We start from the raw sequence: 17,523 nt of genomic DNA on the forward strand, positions 1-17,523 counted from the left end.
TATGAATTGGATGACTCTGGGTACCTCATATATGTGAAATCATATAGTATTTATCTTCTTTCTGGTTTACTTCACTTAGCATGTCTTCTGGGTTCATTCATGTTGTGTGGCATGTGTCAGATTTCATTCTTTTTTAAGGTTGAATAATATTCTATGTGTGTAACATATTCTGTTTATCCATTTATCTGTCAATGGACATTTGGGTTGTTTCTACCTTTTGGCTGTTATAAATAATGCTGCTATGAATGTTGGTGTAATGTTGGTTAAAGTATCTGTTTAAGTTCCTGCTTTCAGTTCTTCTGTGTACATACCTAGAAGTGAAATTGCTGGGTCATATGGTAATTCTATGTTTAATTTTTTGAGGAACTTCCATACCGTTCTGTAGCTCTTACACCATTTTACTTTCCCACCGACAATGCACAAGGGTTCCAATTTCTCCACATTCTCATCAAAATGTACTGGGTTTTTTTGATGGTAGCCATCCTAGTGGATGTGAGGTGGTATCTGATTTCCCTTTTTAAATGAGATAAATTAACAATTGACGTCTTAAGTTCTGGGAAGGTTTATTTGTAGCATTACAGTGTTCTTAAAATGAATAAACATTAATATTCTTGACTGTTTTCCAAGTTGTTAAACTGTTTGCTGACATTACACAAAATATGTCTGGGAACAAGAAAAGTTTTGCTTTAAGTAGAGATCCCAGCTCAGAGGATTACTAACTCTTTCCTTAGTGGTTGTCAAGATAAGGTAAACGATGACAGAAATATCCCTTAAGAGCTTATTAAGAAGCCAGCAATGACTTTGGCCTTGAAGATAAAGCAGATCGTGATCAGTAGAAACTGTAATGCTTCCAGAGTTCCATTGGATAAATCTTTCTTTGGTCTGGCTTGGCTTTCAGAAAGTTATAGCTGAAAAGTTTCATCAAGGTAGGGATTTTGGTGCTTTGGTTTTGGAATTAATCGTTTAATCAATCTTTTACCAGATAGAATCTAACCAAGGGAGAAAGCTCTACTAATGTAAAAACATTCACTAAATAGTGCAATTAAAAGTGTGTTGAAGGTATGTTTTACCTGTATGCTGGGAAGCATTTCTATAAGTATAAATGGCACATTGTTAGAGGCATCCTTAGTAGGGGAGATGCTACTTATTTTATGAATAGTTTGAGTCCCTTGCTTTTTGTTATTGAATTCCTAATAAATAGAATAAAGTGAAGTGGCTTATTAAAATTGTATGAGGGTGTTTCAAAAAATTCATAGAAAAATAGAATTAGAAGATAATGCAATCTTTCCATGAACTTTTTGAAGTACCATACCTCCTATGTTCCTAGTATTTCTCACAGGAAGTTAGGTTCTGACCAAGAACTCCATGAACTGTGGAGAGGACCAGCGACATGGCCACAAAGAGAAAGACTTTGTTTTCTTTTTTTTTTTTTCTGACCTGTAAGGGGATGGCAATCCTCGGCACGGTGTGGTCTGCACCACACTCAGCCAGTGAGCGCACCGGCCATCCCTATATAGGATCTGAACCCGCGGCCTCGGCGCTAACAGCACTGCACTCTCCAAGTGAGCCACGGGGCCGGCCCAAGACTTTGTTTTCTTAATCAGTTGAAGTAGTCAAGTAGTCAAGATTTTTTTTTTTTTTTTTTCGTGACCGGCACTCAGCCAGTGAGTGCACCGGCCATTCCTATATAGGATCCGAACCCGCGGCCGCTGGGAGCGTTGCTGCGCTCCCAGCGTAGCACCCTCCCGAGTGCGCCACAGGCTCGGCCCAAGTAGTCAAGATTTTTAGAATCTGTAAATAAGATAGCATAAATACAGCGTACATGTTGATTACTCTGGACACTCCACTCTAACATGTGCTTACAACATGTAAGAGGTACAGCTGTATCGATTCTGTATTTGAACTATATGCAACTGCCAGTGGTATTTATATAGCATTTTGTTTATTTTAAAGTTTAGAGGTGCATTTTGGGAATTACTAGAATAAATTATACTTTCACTTAAAAAAAAAAAAAGTTGAACTGAGGTTTTCTTTTCTTTTGCTCTCAGTGCAAATTTCCCTCCAGCAAAGTCATTCATCACAGCGCCCTCTAATAAGAGCCTTTTCAGCACCAACAGTGTGAAGGCAGCCTCACAACAGGAGCTGGGAGGGATTGTAGTTTGTGAATCCATTGACTCTGGTTGACTTTTTCTGCTTTGTTCACTCTCCCCTCCGGCCAGCCTCTGTTGGCATCACATGGGGCCCTCTGAGATGCCTTCAGTGAACTTGTTGCAGAAACCTCCCACGAGTAACCAAGGGTGGTGAGGAGCACTCAACCCCGGGTGGTACCCCCTGTTTTGAGATGGGACAGGAAGGACCTAATGAATTGAATTCATAACTGCTGAAATGAAGAATATGCTTCATTTCCTGATTTCACCTGAGATTGTCAAAAGTGTATGTTAGTCTAACTCTTCTTAGACCTTACGGTTTTTTCTCCACATGTGAGTGTTTCATCAGATAACACAGTATTTCCAAAATACGATGCTTAGAATGTGTCAGAAACAGCCTTCATATGTGGGGAGGGTTTTTAGTTAATGATTACTGAGTGTTTATTTTATTCATGAATGTAAACATTGTTTTGCTTAAACATTTAAGTAGTTAATATAACAAAGCTCTGTATCTGTTCCTCTGCTTTTGTGTGACCGGACAGCTTGCATGAGGAGTACCTGAATTGTGCTCTGACAAAGCCATCTACCCCTTCTGCACTTTAACCCACCTATGAATTCACTTTTGTACTGAAGCCACCTGTGATGGAGTGACTTGACTCTCCTAGACAAGAGAGGCAGCGTCGTGCCTAAGAGTTGGTTTCTTCAGGCTAACAGACATGGTTCACATTCTCATTTCTGTCCCTTACTTAGCTGATGACATTGGACAAAAATGGGACTTTGCTGTGCCTCAGTTTCTTTATTTATACATTGGGATTCTAAAAAAAAAGGTGCCCACTTCAAGGATTATTTTGAGGATTAAATGAGATAATGCATGTAAAATGTTAAATGAAATGGCATAGCAATCACTTAAGAAATACTGGTTTGTTTGTTTTTTTTCATGGTGGCAGCTTCAGTTTTAGTGTTTTCTTCGGTTGAAAAAAAAAGGAAGAAGAACAACTTTCTGGAAGCAGAGATTGCTGCAACAGTTTGAGTAGGGACAGTAGCCTTTGCCACTGCCTGTTCAGAGGGTGTGGGCTCTGCCTTCAGCTGCAGTGGGAGGGGGAACACTGACTGTGGGGCAGTTCTGGCTTCTCTGGACCTCAGCAAACTCATCTGTAAAATGCATGGTTTCCAAGTCTTCAGACAAGCCTCTGGCTCGGCAGGTGTTCTCTCCTGGCCATCCTTAGTTAAATAGGTGCCTCCAGCTCAGAGCCCTGCCTAGGGGCTCACCCTCTCAGAAGGGGGTGGCAGGTGGATAGGGGAGGGCTGCCCTTGTAAGAAAAGTAACCAGCAGTTTTTTTTTTTTTTTTTTCCTTCATGGCGGTTGAATCAGCAAATCTTTTCATTCTAAATCTTCTCATCATGTGTGACATAGATGTCAAGACAAGGCAAAACAGGCTCTGAGCCATATTTGTGTGAGAAGGAACCTTCTTGAAATGTCCAAGTTCAGCAGGCGCTAAAGTGATGTAATGACTTTGTTTTTATAACTTTTTCTCCAAACCCCCCCTTTTTTTTTTTTTTAAATTTAAAAAAAAATTTTTTTTTGTCGATATACATTGTGGCTGATTATTGCTCCCCATCACCAAAACCTCCCTCCCTTCTCCCTCCCCCCTCCCCCCCAACAATGTCCTTTCTGTTTGCTTGTCGTATCAACTTCAAGTAATTGTGGTTGTTATATCTTCTTCCCCACCCCCCGGTTTTGTGTGTGTGTGTGTATGTGTGTGTGTGTGTGTGTGTGTGTGTGTGTGTGTGTGTGAATTTATATATTAATTTTTAGCTCCTACCAATAAGTGAGAACATGTGATATTTCTCTTTCTGTGCCTGACTTGTTTCACTTAATATAATTCTCTCAAGGTCCATCCATGTTGTTGCAAATGGCAGTACTTCATTCGTTTTTATAGCTGAGTAGTATTCCATTGTGTAGATGTACCACATTTTCCGTATCCACTCATCCGATGATGGACATTTGGGCTGGTTCCAACTCTTGGCTATTGTAAAGAGTGCTGTGATGAACATTGGGGAACAGGTATACCTTCGACTTGATGATTTCCATTCCTCTGGGTATATTCCCAACAGTGGGATAGCTGGGTCGTATGGTAGATCTATCTGCAATTGTTTGAGGAACCTCCATACCATTTTCCATAGAGGCTGCACCATTTTGCAGTCCCACCAACAATGTATGAGAGTTCCTTATTCTCCGCAACCTCGCCAGCATTTATCGTTCAGGGTCTTTTGTATTTTAGCCATCCTAACTGGGGTTAGATGGTATCTCAGTGTGGTTTTGATTTGCATTTCCCGGATGCTGAGTGATGTTGAGCATTTTTTCATATGTCTGTTGGCCATTTGTATATCTTCCTTAGAGAAATGCCTACTTAGCTCTTTTGCCCATTTTTTAATCGGGTTGCTTGTTTTTTTCTTGTAAAGTTGTTTGAGTTCCTTATATATTCTGGATATTAATCCTTTGTCAGATGTATATTTTGCAAATATTTTCTCCCACTCTGTTGGTTGTCTTTTAACTCTGTTAATTGTTTCTTTTGCTGTGCAGAAGCTTTTTAGTTTGATATAATCCCATTTGTTTATTTTTCCTTTGGTTGCCCGTGCTTTTGGGGTCGTATTCATGAAGTCTGTGCCCAGTCCTATTTCCTGAAGTGTTTCTCCTATGTTTTCTTTAAGAAGTTTTATTGTTTCAGGGTGTATATTTAAATCCTTAATCCATTTTGAGTTGATTTTGGTATACGGTGAGAGGTATGGATCTAGTTTCATTCTCCTGCATATGGATATCCAGTTATCCCAGCACCATTTGCTGAAGAGGCAGTCCCTTCCCCAGTGAATAGGCTTGGTGCCTTTGTCAAAGATCAGATGGCAGTAAGTGTGTGGGTTGATTTCTGGATTCTCTATTCTATTCCATTGGTCAGTGTGTCTGTTTTTATGCCAGTACCATACTGTTTTGGTTATTATAGCTTTGTAGTATAGCTTAAAGTCAGGTAGTGTTATGCCTCCAGCTTTATTTTTTTTGCTCAGCATTGCTTTGGCTATGTGTGGTCTTTTATTGTTCCATATAAATGACTGGATAGTTTTTTCCATTTCTGAGAAAAATGTCTTTGGAATTTTGATGGGGATTGCATTGAATTTGTATATCACTTTGGGTAGTATGGACATTTTCACTATGTTGATTCTTCCAATCCAAGAGCATGGGATATCTTTCCATCTTCTTGTGTCCTCTCTCATTTCTCTCAGCAGTGGTTTGTAGTTCTCATTATAGAGATTTTTCACCTCCTTGGTTAACTCAATTCCTAAGTATTTTATTTTTTTGGTGGCTATTGTAAATCTCCAAACCCTTTGTAATGTTAATTAAATGGTCTTAAGACTATTAACAAGGATGTGGTCATAAAAGGAAAATTGTTAGCCACATGCACTGATTTTATGTGAAGGGAACCTAAGATACAAGAGAAAAATGTAGGTAAATTTTCAAATTGTTTTTCGTTAAGAAAAAATTGTCATATTTACATACAAATACTCATGAGAAGTTATTTTCTGAGGAGAACATTCTGTGTGAGGTGTTTTAACATGGAGAAAGTAATTTGAACCACACAAACCTGAGGTAGAGTACAAGTTGATGGTCTTAGGAAATTATGTATGCTCTTTGGGCCTCAGTTTCCTTACCTGCAAAGTAGGGAATAACAGCATCCTCTTCATCAGGTTGTTTTAAGAATTAAATGAAATGATGAAGATTTAGTGCTTAATATACATGCCTAGCACATCACAGCTCGATTAAAAGATGATGACAGTGATAAACATCACCAATATTATTATTGACAGAATTTCTGTAAAACCTTGAAAGCCTAAAGTGGGTGGGTAAGAATGTAAAAAGAATGTGTATGGAAGATGTTAACTCTATCTCATAACTTTTAAATAGTTTTTTTTTTTTTTTTGTAATGTCTCTCTTTTTTCTCTTAATAGGAATGAATTCTTCTAAAACCAAACTAGAACTCCAAAAGCACCTGACAACATTAACTAATCAGGAGCAAGCTACTATCTTTGAGGAGGTTCAGGTACAGTACAAGTTTTTAATTTCTAGAAGGAAAGAAAAGGCAGGCAGCTTACCCGTGAAATGTGATGTAAAAAAAAATAGCAAACCAGTGTTGTCACAGTCCTGAGGAGGGGACCTGGAGTTCCTCTTGGTTTAAGCTTTAACAGTCCCATTGAGGGGCCAGGTCAGAATTGCAGATTCACACCAGGTCTTGGCTTTCATGGTAAAAATGCCTAGAACTGGGAGGCTGCTCCCTTAAAAAAAAAAAAGAATAAGAGAAAGGAAATTATAAAGTGGAAAGAACCTTCTGGGTGACGGGAGACCCAGACTTTAGTCCACAAGCACTCATCTGCTCCATGGGAAACCTCTGCCAGCCTCTGCCAGCTCAGGATTTCAGCCCTGAGTGTGAGAGTCGAAGGGGGTAATGTTTTGTACATGAGCTTGACTGTAATTGTTCCTTCTCCCCCTACTTTTTTTTGTTTTGAAAATAAATTTAGGTAGTGTTATCTTCTTTGAGCCATATAATATGTTGAACCTAAAAAAAAAAAGCCCTCAAAAAACAACAAACGCCAAGCTCATCAGCTTTCTGTATTAAACCTGGGACCTAGCTCTTGTCCTTCCATTTAGAGGCAGTGTATCTCGGGAAACCATGCTGTGTGTGCTGGCATGCCTGTAGTCTGTTCATTATGAATCTTTAATGAGCTCATCAGAAATTTCATGTCTGCTTTAGCTGCAGGGCATTTTCTATGGTTTCCTGACACTTTTCTAGGGAGGAGAGCACATCAGAACAAAGAATAAATATCTCTTTTTTTGCGGGGGTGGGGGAGGATGGACAGTAGGTTCTACAAATAGAGGAGTCATTAAACAAAACATGAAGGCTAGCAGCTGTGTGGGTTTTAAATTCTCTCTGCCTCCTCACTGGGGAAAGACTATATGGATAGGATCCACGATCTGTTTTCTCTTAGTGTTTTTTCTTTTAAATCACACGTTAGAATTCTCTTATTCCCTTGTTCTTCCTCTGCAGTAGAATTGGCATATGTTTGTATAAAGAAAGCATAGGAAGATTTTTTATTTTAGAAATAGCATAGAAGGTAATTTTCATAATTTTTGATTATCTTTAAATTTTCTTGTTTTCTTTTGAAATACCTTGAGACACACATCTTTGTTTTTTCATAAAGGATTTTTAGAATTCTAAGTACGTAATACTGTTAAATAAGTGATTTGTACTTGGAATTCAGACATGGGCAATTAGCTTCCAATCTTTAATGCATTTATAACTGAAACTGGGGCCTTTATCGTCTAATGCAGACCCACTTACTGTTCTAGAGCTGTCAAGTCACTTTGAGGAACATGTTTGTTGCAAGCATAGGGGATGAACCTCCCTTCCTTAAATGTCTTTTTTGTTTAGATAGTACTGTGTATCTTTCCCTAAAACAGTGTGATGAATCAGAATAAGTAATAAAATATTCTTCTGCAGCAATGAGAAGTTCCTAATGGTTATGATTCTGAGATTTTTCTTTGACCCTTGAAAACTTTTAGATACCAGTACCTTATGGCAAGGAGACTTTAGAAAAAAGCAGATGACAAAGGTTTGCTTTTCTTTTTTTTTTTTTAAAGCATTTGGTTACTATCCTGGGGGGCCCCTGTGTGTTGCTCTAGATGTCTCTAATTTTTTGGTTGCTCTGAACATTAAAGAGAAGCCCTATTGTTCGTTGGTGTTGAAAACCAGCTCATACTTTGTTTGCCCTCATTGTAAGTGTGGCTCTTCCTTGAATGATACAATTTGACATGGATTTTTTTCCTTCTGGTGGCTTATTGATGGTCTTGTTGGATTATTTTCTCAATCATTATTCTTGGTTTTCGTAAACTATTTTATAAACCTAGTCACTGGTTTCTTTTCTAATTTGTTTGAAAATCATATACTTCAAAAAGGTCATAAAGAAAAGAGCGGCTTTCTAGTTTCATGAGTCCTTTTACATATAAAATGGCAAATATTTTCCTTTTACAATAGTCCCTCGGTATCTGTGGGGGATTGTTTGTAGGACCCTCATGGATACCAAACCCTGTGGATGCTCAAGTCATTGATATAAAATGGTGTGGCATTTGCATATAACCTATGCACATCCTCCTGTATACTCTAAATCACTCTAGATTACTAATAATAATTAATACTAATACAGTGTAAATGCTATGTAAACAGTTGTTATAGTGTGTATTGTTTAGGGAATAATGACAAGAAAAAAATCTGTACATATTCAGTACAGGCACAATTTTTTTTTCAAATATTTTCAATCCACAGTTGGTTGAGTCCACAGATGCAGAGTCCATGGATTCGGAGGGCCAACTTCTATTCATAAGAGGACTCATGACACTCACTTTTTGTATTAGCTTTTTGAAAGGTATAATTTTCAAACATATCTAACTGGACATATGTGGAGATGATCCCGTGGAGGTCTTGCTCTGTCCTCTCATACCACTCTGCTGCTGGCTGAGTGTGCTAAATCCAAATTGGTTGTCTTCAGTATGAAGAATTGCTGTCAAGTCAAAGTAGGGCTAGTAAAGAAAATGTTTCAAAGTCTAATGCTCCTAAACTGAATGTGTGTATTTCACAGAATGACTTAAATAATGAGTAGATAAATCAAGTAGATTTATACTCAGTAGGCATCAATAATTTATTAAATAACACGACTTTTTACAAGGTAAAGATTTATGGTCAGAAAAGCCTTTTTTCACTTTCTGAAGAATATATATTAACTTATTGGATTTTCTATTGTTTTAAAATTATTTCTTATAAAATGTGATTATAATTTTTAAAAAAAGATGTCAGAATATAGCTTCCAAGTGAGCATTGTCTTTTTAAGCAGTTTCCTCAGAGGACCATAGATTTTCTCAGCATGCTGGTATTCATTAGTCAGTGTTGGAAATTTATTTTTGAATTGCCTTTACAACAATTTATAAGTCCCTGATAGGAACATGTAAAAAAATTGGTTTTGTTACTTTTAATAGGCAATTTTTAAAAAAATTTGAAGTATAACATACCGATAGAAAAGCACACAGGTCAATGGTGTATATAGTTCAGTGAATTTTTATGAGGTGAATGCACCTGTGCAGCCAGTGCTCTGATTAAGAAATAGAGCATTTCCACTTCCTCAGAACCTTTACCACCCCCAGATAACCATCATCCTGACTTTTGACACCATAGATTAATTTTGAACAAACAAGCTGATTTTTGACTGCAAAGTGATGTTTACCCAACTTGATTCTGCATTATTTTCCTCAGACTTATCTCTCTGACTAATGAATGTGTATAAAATTAAGTCATCTTTAAGAAATAATGATTTTCCACTATCAAGAATGGTGAAGTCACATGAGAGGTTTTAGAGAGATGACACCTCCCTAATCTTTTTGAACTCAGCAAAAGGATAGCTTCTCATTATATTTCATAATTACTTTAAGGAAAGATTTATTTCTAGGCCTTGTACGACACCAAAATGTGTATGTCTTTGCTTTAGTTACTTTTCCTCTGTGATATTTAATGATCTCAGTGATGCTGTCTCTGGTTCTTTGCTTCAGTTTTTAATGGAAGGCAACTGTGGTAGTACGTTTTGCCCAGTTGTAGTCTCACTTTCTGCCTGTTTGAAGTTTCTTTCCTGTGTATTTTGAGAGAAAAAAAATGTATTAATACTCCTCCTCTCTCGTTCCTGCATGCTTAGCCTTTTTCGATACTTTGAACTAAGAGATTATAAAGAATTTCTCCAAGCATGATACACAGTTTCTTGTGAGGGTGGCCCAAAGGTTTAATTAATGATTCAGGAAAAGAAAGAACGGGTCAACTTTCAGACACCTGCACCTGCTTAGAGCCCTCTCGTAATTCCTGTCTGCTTCCCTGGACATTTTTCTTTTATATATAGACTATTTTTTTTAAAAAGCAGTTTTAGGTTTACAGAAAAACTGGGTGGAAAGTACAGAGAGTTTCCATACAACTTTTCATGGTTTCCCACCCTACAGTTTCTCCTATTATTAACATAACATCTTGCATTATTGTGGTACATTTGTTAGAATTGATGGGCCAATATTGTTGGCACGTTATTATTAATTAAAGTCCATAGTTTACATTTGGGTTCACTCTTGGTGTTATACATTCTCTGGGTTTTGCCAAATGCGTAATGTCATGTATCCACCATTACAGCACCATTCAGAATAGTTTCACTGCCCTAAAAATCCACTGTGCTCTGCTGGTTCATCGCTCCATCCTTTCCCCTAACTCTAGCAACCACTTATCTTTTTACTGTCTCTGTAGTTTTGCCTTTTCCAGAATCGTACAGTTGGAATCACAGAGTATGTAGCCTTTTCCGATTGGCTTCTTTCACTTGGCAATATGTACTTACGTTTCCTCCATGTCTTTTTATGGCTTGATAGCTCATTTCCTTTTTAATGTTCAATTTTATGGATGTACCACAGTTTATTTACTCATTCATCCATTGAAGGACATCTTGATTGCTTCCAAGTTTTGGCAATTATGAGTAAAGCTGCTATAAACATTCATGTGCAGGTTTTTATGTGGACATAGTTTTCTACTCAATTGCGTAATACTGAGGAGTGTGATTGCTGAATCATATGGTAAGAGTATGTATGAGGGTACTTCAAAAGTTCATGGAAAAAAAGAATTAAAAGATAATACAAATCCTTCCATGAACTTTTTGAAGTACTCTTGTATAGTTTTTTAAGAAACTGCCTAAGTGTCTTCCAGAGGACCAGTTTGCATTCCCACCAGCAGTGAGTGAGAGCTCCTATTGTTTTGTGGACTTTTAGACTCAGTATATCCATAACCTTCTTGGGATCTAGCAGTGTTAAGTTGGGACCATGGCATTTGACTACCACTTTCCTTTTTGGAGGATCTAATGGAAACTTCTCTGGAAAAATTCACTTGCTGTATGTAACATGTAAAATTTTGTAATATTAGGGTTTGTGGCATGTGGAGAGTGTCTGCTGAAGCCTTTAAAATATCTAATTCTTAAATCTGAAATTTGAAAGAACAGGAAGTCCTTGATGAAAACAAACCCTTATGATCATTTACTATATTTTTCTTGAGTGATAGGAAAAACTTACCTTTTAAAATGATCTTTTTCTTTAAGAGAGGAAATGTCAGAAGATCTGGGTTAATGTTATCTTTGTTTTTTTTAAAAAAATTAATTTTTTTTTTTTTACGTTCTATGATGATGTTGAGAAGTTGGGGGAGAGGAGGAGAGGGGAAAGGAGAGTGGAATAGGGTGAGAGGAGGCGGATGGAGGGAGAGGGGGTGTGGTTGAGGCCCCTGGCACCCCTCTCATTCCAGCAGGGAAGCTCCAGGTGCTCCCAGCAGTGACTCAGTGGTTGTCACTGGGTTGGATGTGGATGTTAGGGGGAGGGGAGGACATGGCTGAGGCCCTTGGCCCTCCCCCCACCTCAGCTTGGGAGCCTGGGGGACTTCTGGTCCTTCTGGGTTTTATAGGTGTCCTTTGGTGGTGCTAGACCTTTACTGGTTAATATCAGAATTTGTCTCTGATCTGTGGGTGTTTTGTGTTTTCTTTCACTTCTGTGTTGGAATATTAGTTACCCACACCACTTAAACTCTGTACTGGGACAAATTTGTTGTCCTTTGCTTACTTCTAAATTGGGGGAACTTCCTGTGAAGAACCAGTATTTGAGTCCCGTGGTTGAGCTAAATTGCTTCCCTGGGGAAGACTTTTTATGTAGCTCAGGTTTTAATTGTTGACTTGTATGTACTTCCGGGTCTTGTGAGTTCCAGTACACCTCGGTTGTGTGGAAACTCTTGTGTGTGCCTGAGTCTTTTCAGCAAACTACACCCCCTGCAGTTCTATCTTCCTGACCAGTCTCCACTGAGTGGGCCTGCACTGATTGGAGGGCAGATCAGCTGTCCATGCTGTGCCCCAGTGTCCCCTGGTGGCTGGTCTCCCTTGCCGCCTGTACTCCAAACACTTCCCATGAGCTCTAGTGGCCCCAGTTTGGCAGTTGTTGCTTTATAATAGTTGTAAATTGGTTGATTGTGGGAGAATGATGCTGGGGACCATCTATTCCATCATCTTGATTCCGAATCTCTTACCTTTGCTTTTAATGACTGTGACATGAAGGGTAAAGTCACTCTTCCTTAGTTAACTGGGGAAGGTTGCCAGGAGTGGCATTGAACAGACTCACATGCTTGTGTAGTTGACCCATTTACTACACCCCAACTTTGTTTTAAAAGTCAGGGTAGAAATTTGGAGTAGGGAAAGAGGAGGAACAGGATAACAGACAATTGTCAATGTAAAAAAAAAAAGCTGTATTTCCAAAATTTATAGACTAGAAGCTTTGTGTATCTCCAGAGTAATTCCTTTCGTTTTCTTCATGTTTGTAGAAAATAATATGTTAAATTAGATGGCATTAAAAAAGTGGACTGTGATATTTCAAATGCAAAGAATTTGGGAGCTGGAGGAGAGACCACAGAGTTTATTTTGTGTATAATCCTCATTTTAACAGATGAGGAAACTAAGATTAAGTGATTTGGCTTTGGTTATAGTTTTAGGCAGCAATTAGAACCTACATGTCCTGATTTCTGGCACAGTGTGCTTTGCCACTGCCCTGAAACTAAATAGAATATAAAGAAAGAAGAAAGAAATTGAGTATATCATGAAATTTTGTATGGAAGTGCCTGTTTCATGGGGCTTCCACAAAGTGCTTCATGATGAACACATTTGACATGAAAAACATGACCCTGAACGCAGTTGCTCTTTTCCAGTTCCGTAAGCATTAGAGTTTATAAATGTGTGGTCATTATGGTTCTTGACCTCAGTATTTACATAAATTTTGTCTTTTCCTTTGGTTTTAAAAACTACTAAGTATTTTGACTATGCCTCTATCTGATGTTAAAAATTTATTTTGGGTATAAGACATCAGAGACCAAAAGCTAAATCTGGCCCACTAGCTCCACTGTCTGTTCCCTTTTAAAAATTATCTCCAGTTTTAGGATATTTGGTGCCCCCTAGTGCAATTTTTTGGGTGAAAGAACTAGTTAGTGGATGAACCTGTTAGCATTTTCAAAGGGATGGTTTAGCAATTTTGTTGACAATTAAAAATATATGTAATATATTCTGTTTCTGTTTTTTTAAAGAAATTGAGACCAAGAAATGAACAGCGAGAGAATGAATTGATCATTTCTTTTTTGAGATGTTTATATGAAGAGAAACAAAAAGAACACATCCATATTGGTGAGATGAAGCAGGTAAGGTGAAGCATTATCTCTTCTTACGCTTTGTACCAGGATGCTGTGGAAACAAAGTCTTGAGGATTTTCAGAAGCCCTGGAACCTTTTATTCTCCCTGTGTTTTATTTTCGTTTGTTGCTCATATAGGGAAAATTTGGGAGTGTTAGATTATGCTTTGAGAAGACAAGAGAAGCTTCTGTCTGCATGGTAATGGGGGTGGAACAGTTGCTTGGTAAGAGGACTGTCTTATAACACCAAGAATTCAGTGTGGTCACTGCCAGTTCAAGCTGTGTGACCTGCAGGGGGCCAGTCTCTATCACCGCACCTTTCTCTCTTCTCAAATGGGAGTGACATTGTATGGTTGTCTTTGGAACTATGTAAGGTACCCGAAAGTTCTTTGTGGTATAAATGTTATGTGAATGTAAGATAGTGTCACACAAAATCAGGTACAACGTTACAAAGCCTGGTTCATGTGCTGCTCTGATACAGAACTTCCATTAATTCCATTTTGAGTGATGGAGGTACACAGTCTGCCTCCCATCCTGTACTGTCTGCAAGCTTTATCTAGCTTGTCTGTTTGTGGGGTGCTGTGTCGGAATCTAGGGCTACCTGTGGATCCTTGCCTTCAGAGATCTCCAAATTTTGGAGTAGATGTACATGGTACCACAGACCATTTTCCTGTCTCTTTTGGACTCCATGTAAGTCAATTCATAATAAACCATTAATGGCTTCAAAATATATACATTTTATAATTGCTTAAATTACTCATTGGCAAGAAAATCTAGAGAAAAATCAGCGAAGAATGTTTATGTTCCTTAGTTTTCCAAAATCATGTTGCCTCTTTCTTTTCTAAATACTTACCAAATGCTTATGTCAAAGCACAGTAATACTCAGTGGTGTGTTCACTCCTCTGATCTCTTCCCCACAAACAACCTCTGCTGTCTGGTAATCTAAACTAAGTCAGTCTTAGCAACTCTCCTCATTAGATTTTTACCTTCCACTTGATTGGCAGTCATGTGTCTTTCCTGAACTCTTAGAACTCATGTACACTGTCTGACATTGTTTTTTTTTTTTTTTTTTTTAATCTCTTTGGCCAACTATAGGGTCCCTTAGCAGGAACACTAGCACCAGTATGTTGTCAATGTTTTTAGCTTTTGGCCTTAGTTTGTAGCCATTCTTCCCAACCTGTACCCTTAAGATAGCATTGGGGTCTGTACCCATCCTGTTCACTTTTGGATGGGCCACCCAGTCCAATTGTACAGTCAATTCTGTAGTTCACTTTTCAATCTATTTCTTTTTTCCACTTATTTTTTTTTTCCTCTCTCTCTCATGCCCCTAATAGCTTTTTCCCTGTTCTGAATCTGTCGGACTTGTTCCAACAGGAAATTGATCATTTTGAAATAATTTATAACTGCTAGAAAGGAAGATGAAGCATTTATGGTAGATGGAAAGTCTTCTTTCACTAAACATTTTGAGCATTTATGGTGGATGGAAAGTTTTGACCTAAGTGCAAACTCATTTTTATGGACCAGGGTGATATCTTTATGATTTGGGCATAGATCAGTCCAATGAAGGAGTATATTTAGTGGGGTTTTTTTTTTTTCCATTTTAAAAACATCAGAGAATTTAATGTAAGAGAGACTGAATCTCACGAGCAGAACTGGCATCTGCTCAACACTTTCATTAGGGTTTTCAAACCTTCTATGACCCAGAGGGCTCATGTCTGTGTCTATGAAGAAGTTGCCCTTATCCCCAGATTGGTTGGTGTCCCCAGGCTGGACACCCCCATGGGCTCTGAGGGACTGGGGTTTTTAGAGCAGCAGTTGCTTTATAGATCAATCAGATGTAGCTTTGAGATTTACTGATTGATTTCTGCTGATGTTTTTTGCTATCAGATAGTTTAATCACACGGATTTCTTTACCTTTTTGTGGCACCTAAACTTTCCTGTAGCCTTTGAAAATGTATTATGATATGACCTAGACAGAGGTAGAACCATGGCTTTGACCAAGAACTTCTCTGGCAACTGGCCTTCAAAAGGGGACAGAGAACAGTGAGCACTTGTCTCAGTGCTGTGCATCTCAGAGTCAGCAGTGACACCACACATGCTTTTCAAATAAGGGAAAAAAAAAACTGAATGAATCCTTTGACATTATGGAAAAGGATTCAGTTTGGGCAAAGACCTGTAAATTAAGTTAGAGGATGTCAGGTTTTAGTCAGTGGACATACCATTTCTACTTGTATTCACAGAGGTGGTACAGAAATTAATAATATTAAATCAACTGCCATTTGTTGAATGTTTGCCATGTGCCTGGTATTGTTTTAATTCCTTACATGAATTAGTCTATTCATTCTACAGCAGTGTTTGAGGTAGGTGGTAAAACACCCATTATAAAGATGAGAAAATGGGGAATAGAGGTCAAACAGTTTGCTAGTTGAGTGTCTGAACCAGTTTGTCTGAGGTCCAGGTACATTACCTAAATCATTACGTTTCTTTACGAGCTTAACAAAATTCAGTGTTATATAACTACTTATTGATTAGTCTGGATCCATTTTTTCAGTAGATAAATACTTCTTTTTTCCCTGACTTTATAAAAAATTTCAAACATACAAAAAAGCCAAAAGAATTCTATAGTGAGCACTCATATACCCATATGTTATAGTTTTTAACATTTTGTTATATTTGCTTTATCATATATCTATCCATCTATTGGTCCTCATTTTTTGATGCTTTTCAGAGTAAGTTTCTGATATCAGTACTCTTTATCCCTAAACACTTTAGCATGTATATCATTAACTAGAATTCAGTATTTGTTTACAATTTTGGGGGGATAAAATTTACATAATAGTAAGTGTAAATCTTAAGTGCGTTATTTGTTGAGTTTTGAAGATTGTTAAACTCAGGTAGCCCAACCCCCATCAAGATATAGAATATTTCCATCACAATAGAAAGTAACCTCGTATTCTTTTTCCAGACAGTCCTCACTGTCCCCTCCCAGGCAACTACTGTTTTGATTTTTTTTTTTTTTTAAATCCTGGATGATTAGTTTTGCTTGTTGTGGAACATCTTATAAACGGAATCATGTGGTATGTACTCTTTTAGTTCTGGCGTCTTCCAGTTAGCATAACATTTCTGAGAATCACCCATGTTGGTGCATGTATTAGTTGTTTGTTCCTTTTTATTCCATTGTGTTTATATCTTTCTTCATTTTTAAAAAAATTTTTGGCAGCTGGCCAGTAACAGGGATTGAACCCCTGGACCTTGGTATTATCAACACATATCACTCTTTCTCCATTCTCCTTTTGGTTTGACATCTGAGCTACTTTATTGTAAATAAGGCTGCTAATAGATACATTGTGCCAACTGTGGATGGCGGGTTCTGGTCTGAGAAGTTCAGTGTAGCATCAGAATTTAAAACTTGTCTCCAAACTTTCATGCTTAGAGTTGACCCCTCTGTCGAGGGATGGGCAATAAGATGACTGCGGTAGATGACTATGGACCCTCCAAATTAGAAATTATTATCTAATAACCAGCATCATCTTCAAAGGAGAAACTTCTAGATGCTTACTTTAAGATAAATAAAGAATATTTTATTTTCTAAATGCACATCATTTTCAAACCATATTTGCATTACGGTAACAGGCGTAGGAAAGAATGTTTTTAGATGGTGGAGGAGAGCAGTAGAGGCATCGAATGAAGCCTACAGAGATTCCTTAGGCCTGGTTTAAAAATACAAGTTCAGTTTTTATTCTGTCTATGTAGGATGTACTAACTAATGCTGCTTTCTTTAGTCTTTTAGTCAATATTTTCTTTATATATCAAAACAATCAGTTCAATTTGCTTCTATTTTATGAAAACTTTATTACGAATTTGAAAGTTCTACAGCTTCTTAACTTTGTGAGTAAACAGGTGTTGAGTTGAAGGCAGGCCCCTGAGGGCCCTTGTAGATATTTCTCTTTACCCCAGAGGCCACCCCCAGTCTGGACAGGCTCTCATTCTTGGCAAATGATTGCACAGGACCAATTGCAACTAGAAAGGCAGCTTCCCGTGGTGCATAACGTTTAGCCC

General features: G+C 37.9%; 1 protein-coding gene across 4 annotated transcripts in view; it reads left to right on the plus strand.

Moving 5' to 3' along the window:
• Window positions 1–17,523, plus strand: part of TBC1D1 (TBC1 domain family member 1) — a 218,348-nt gene that overhangs the window by 105,214 nt on the left and 95,611 nt on the right. For all 4 annotated transcript variants that reach the window (XM_063108168.1, XM_063108170.1, XM_063108169.1 and 1 more), the window contains 2 exons: window positions 6,147–6,238; window positions 13,364–13,474. In XM_063108168.1, the coding sequence (XP_062964238.1) occupies window positions 6,147–6,238; window positions 13,364–13,474 (203 nt within the window). The remainder of the gene's footprint in view (window positions 1–6,146; window positions 6,239–13,363; window positions 13,475–17,523) is intronic.

Source organism: Cynocephalus volans, chromosome 9 (genome assembly GCF_027409185.1).
Source record: "Cynocephalus volans isolate mCynVol1 chromosome 9, mCynVol1.pri, whole genome shotgun sequence".
In the NCBI taxonomy this organism is placed as follows: Eukaryota; Metazoa; Chordata; class Mammalia; order Dermoptera; family Cynocephalidae; genus Cynocephalus; species Cynocephalus volans.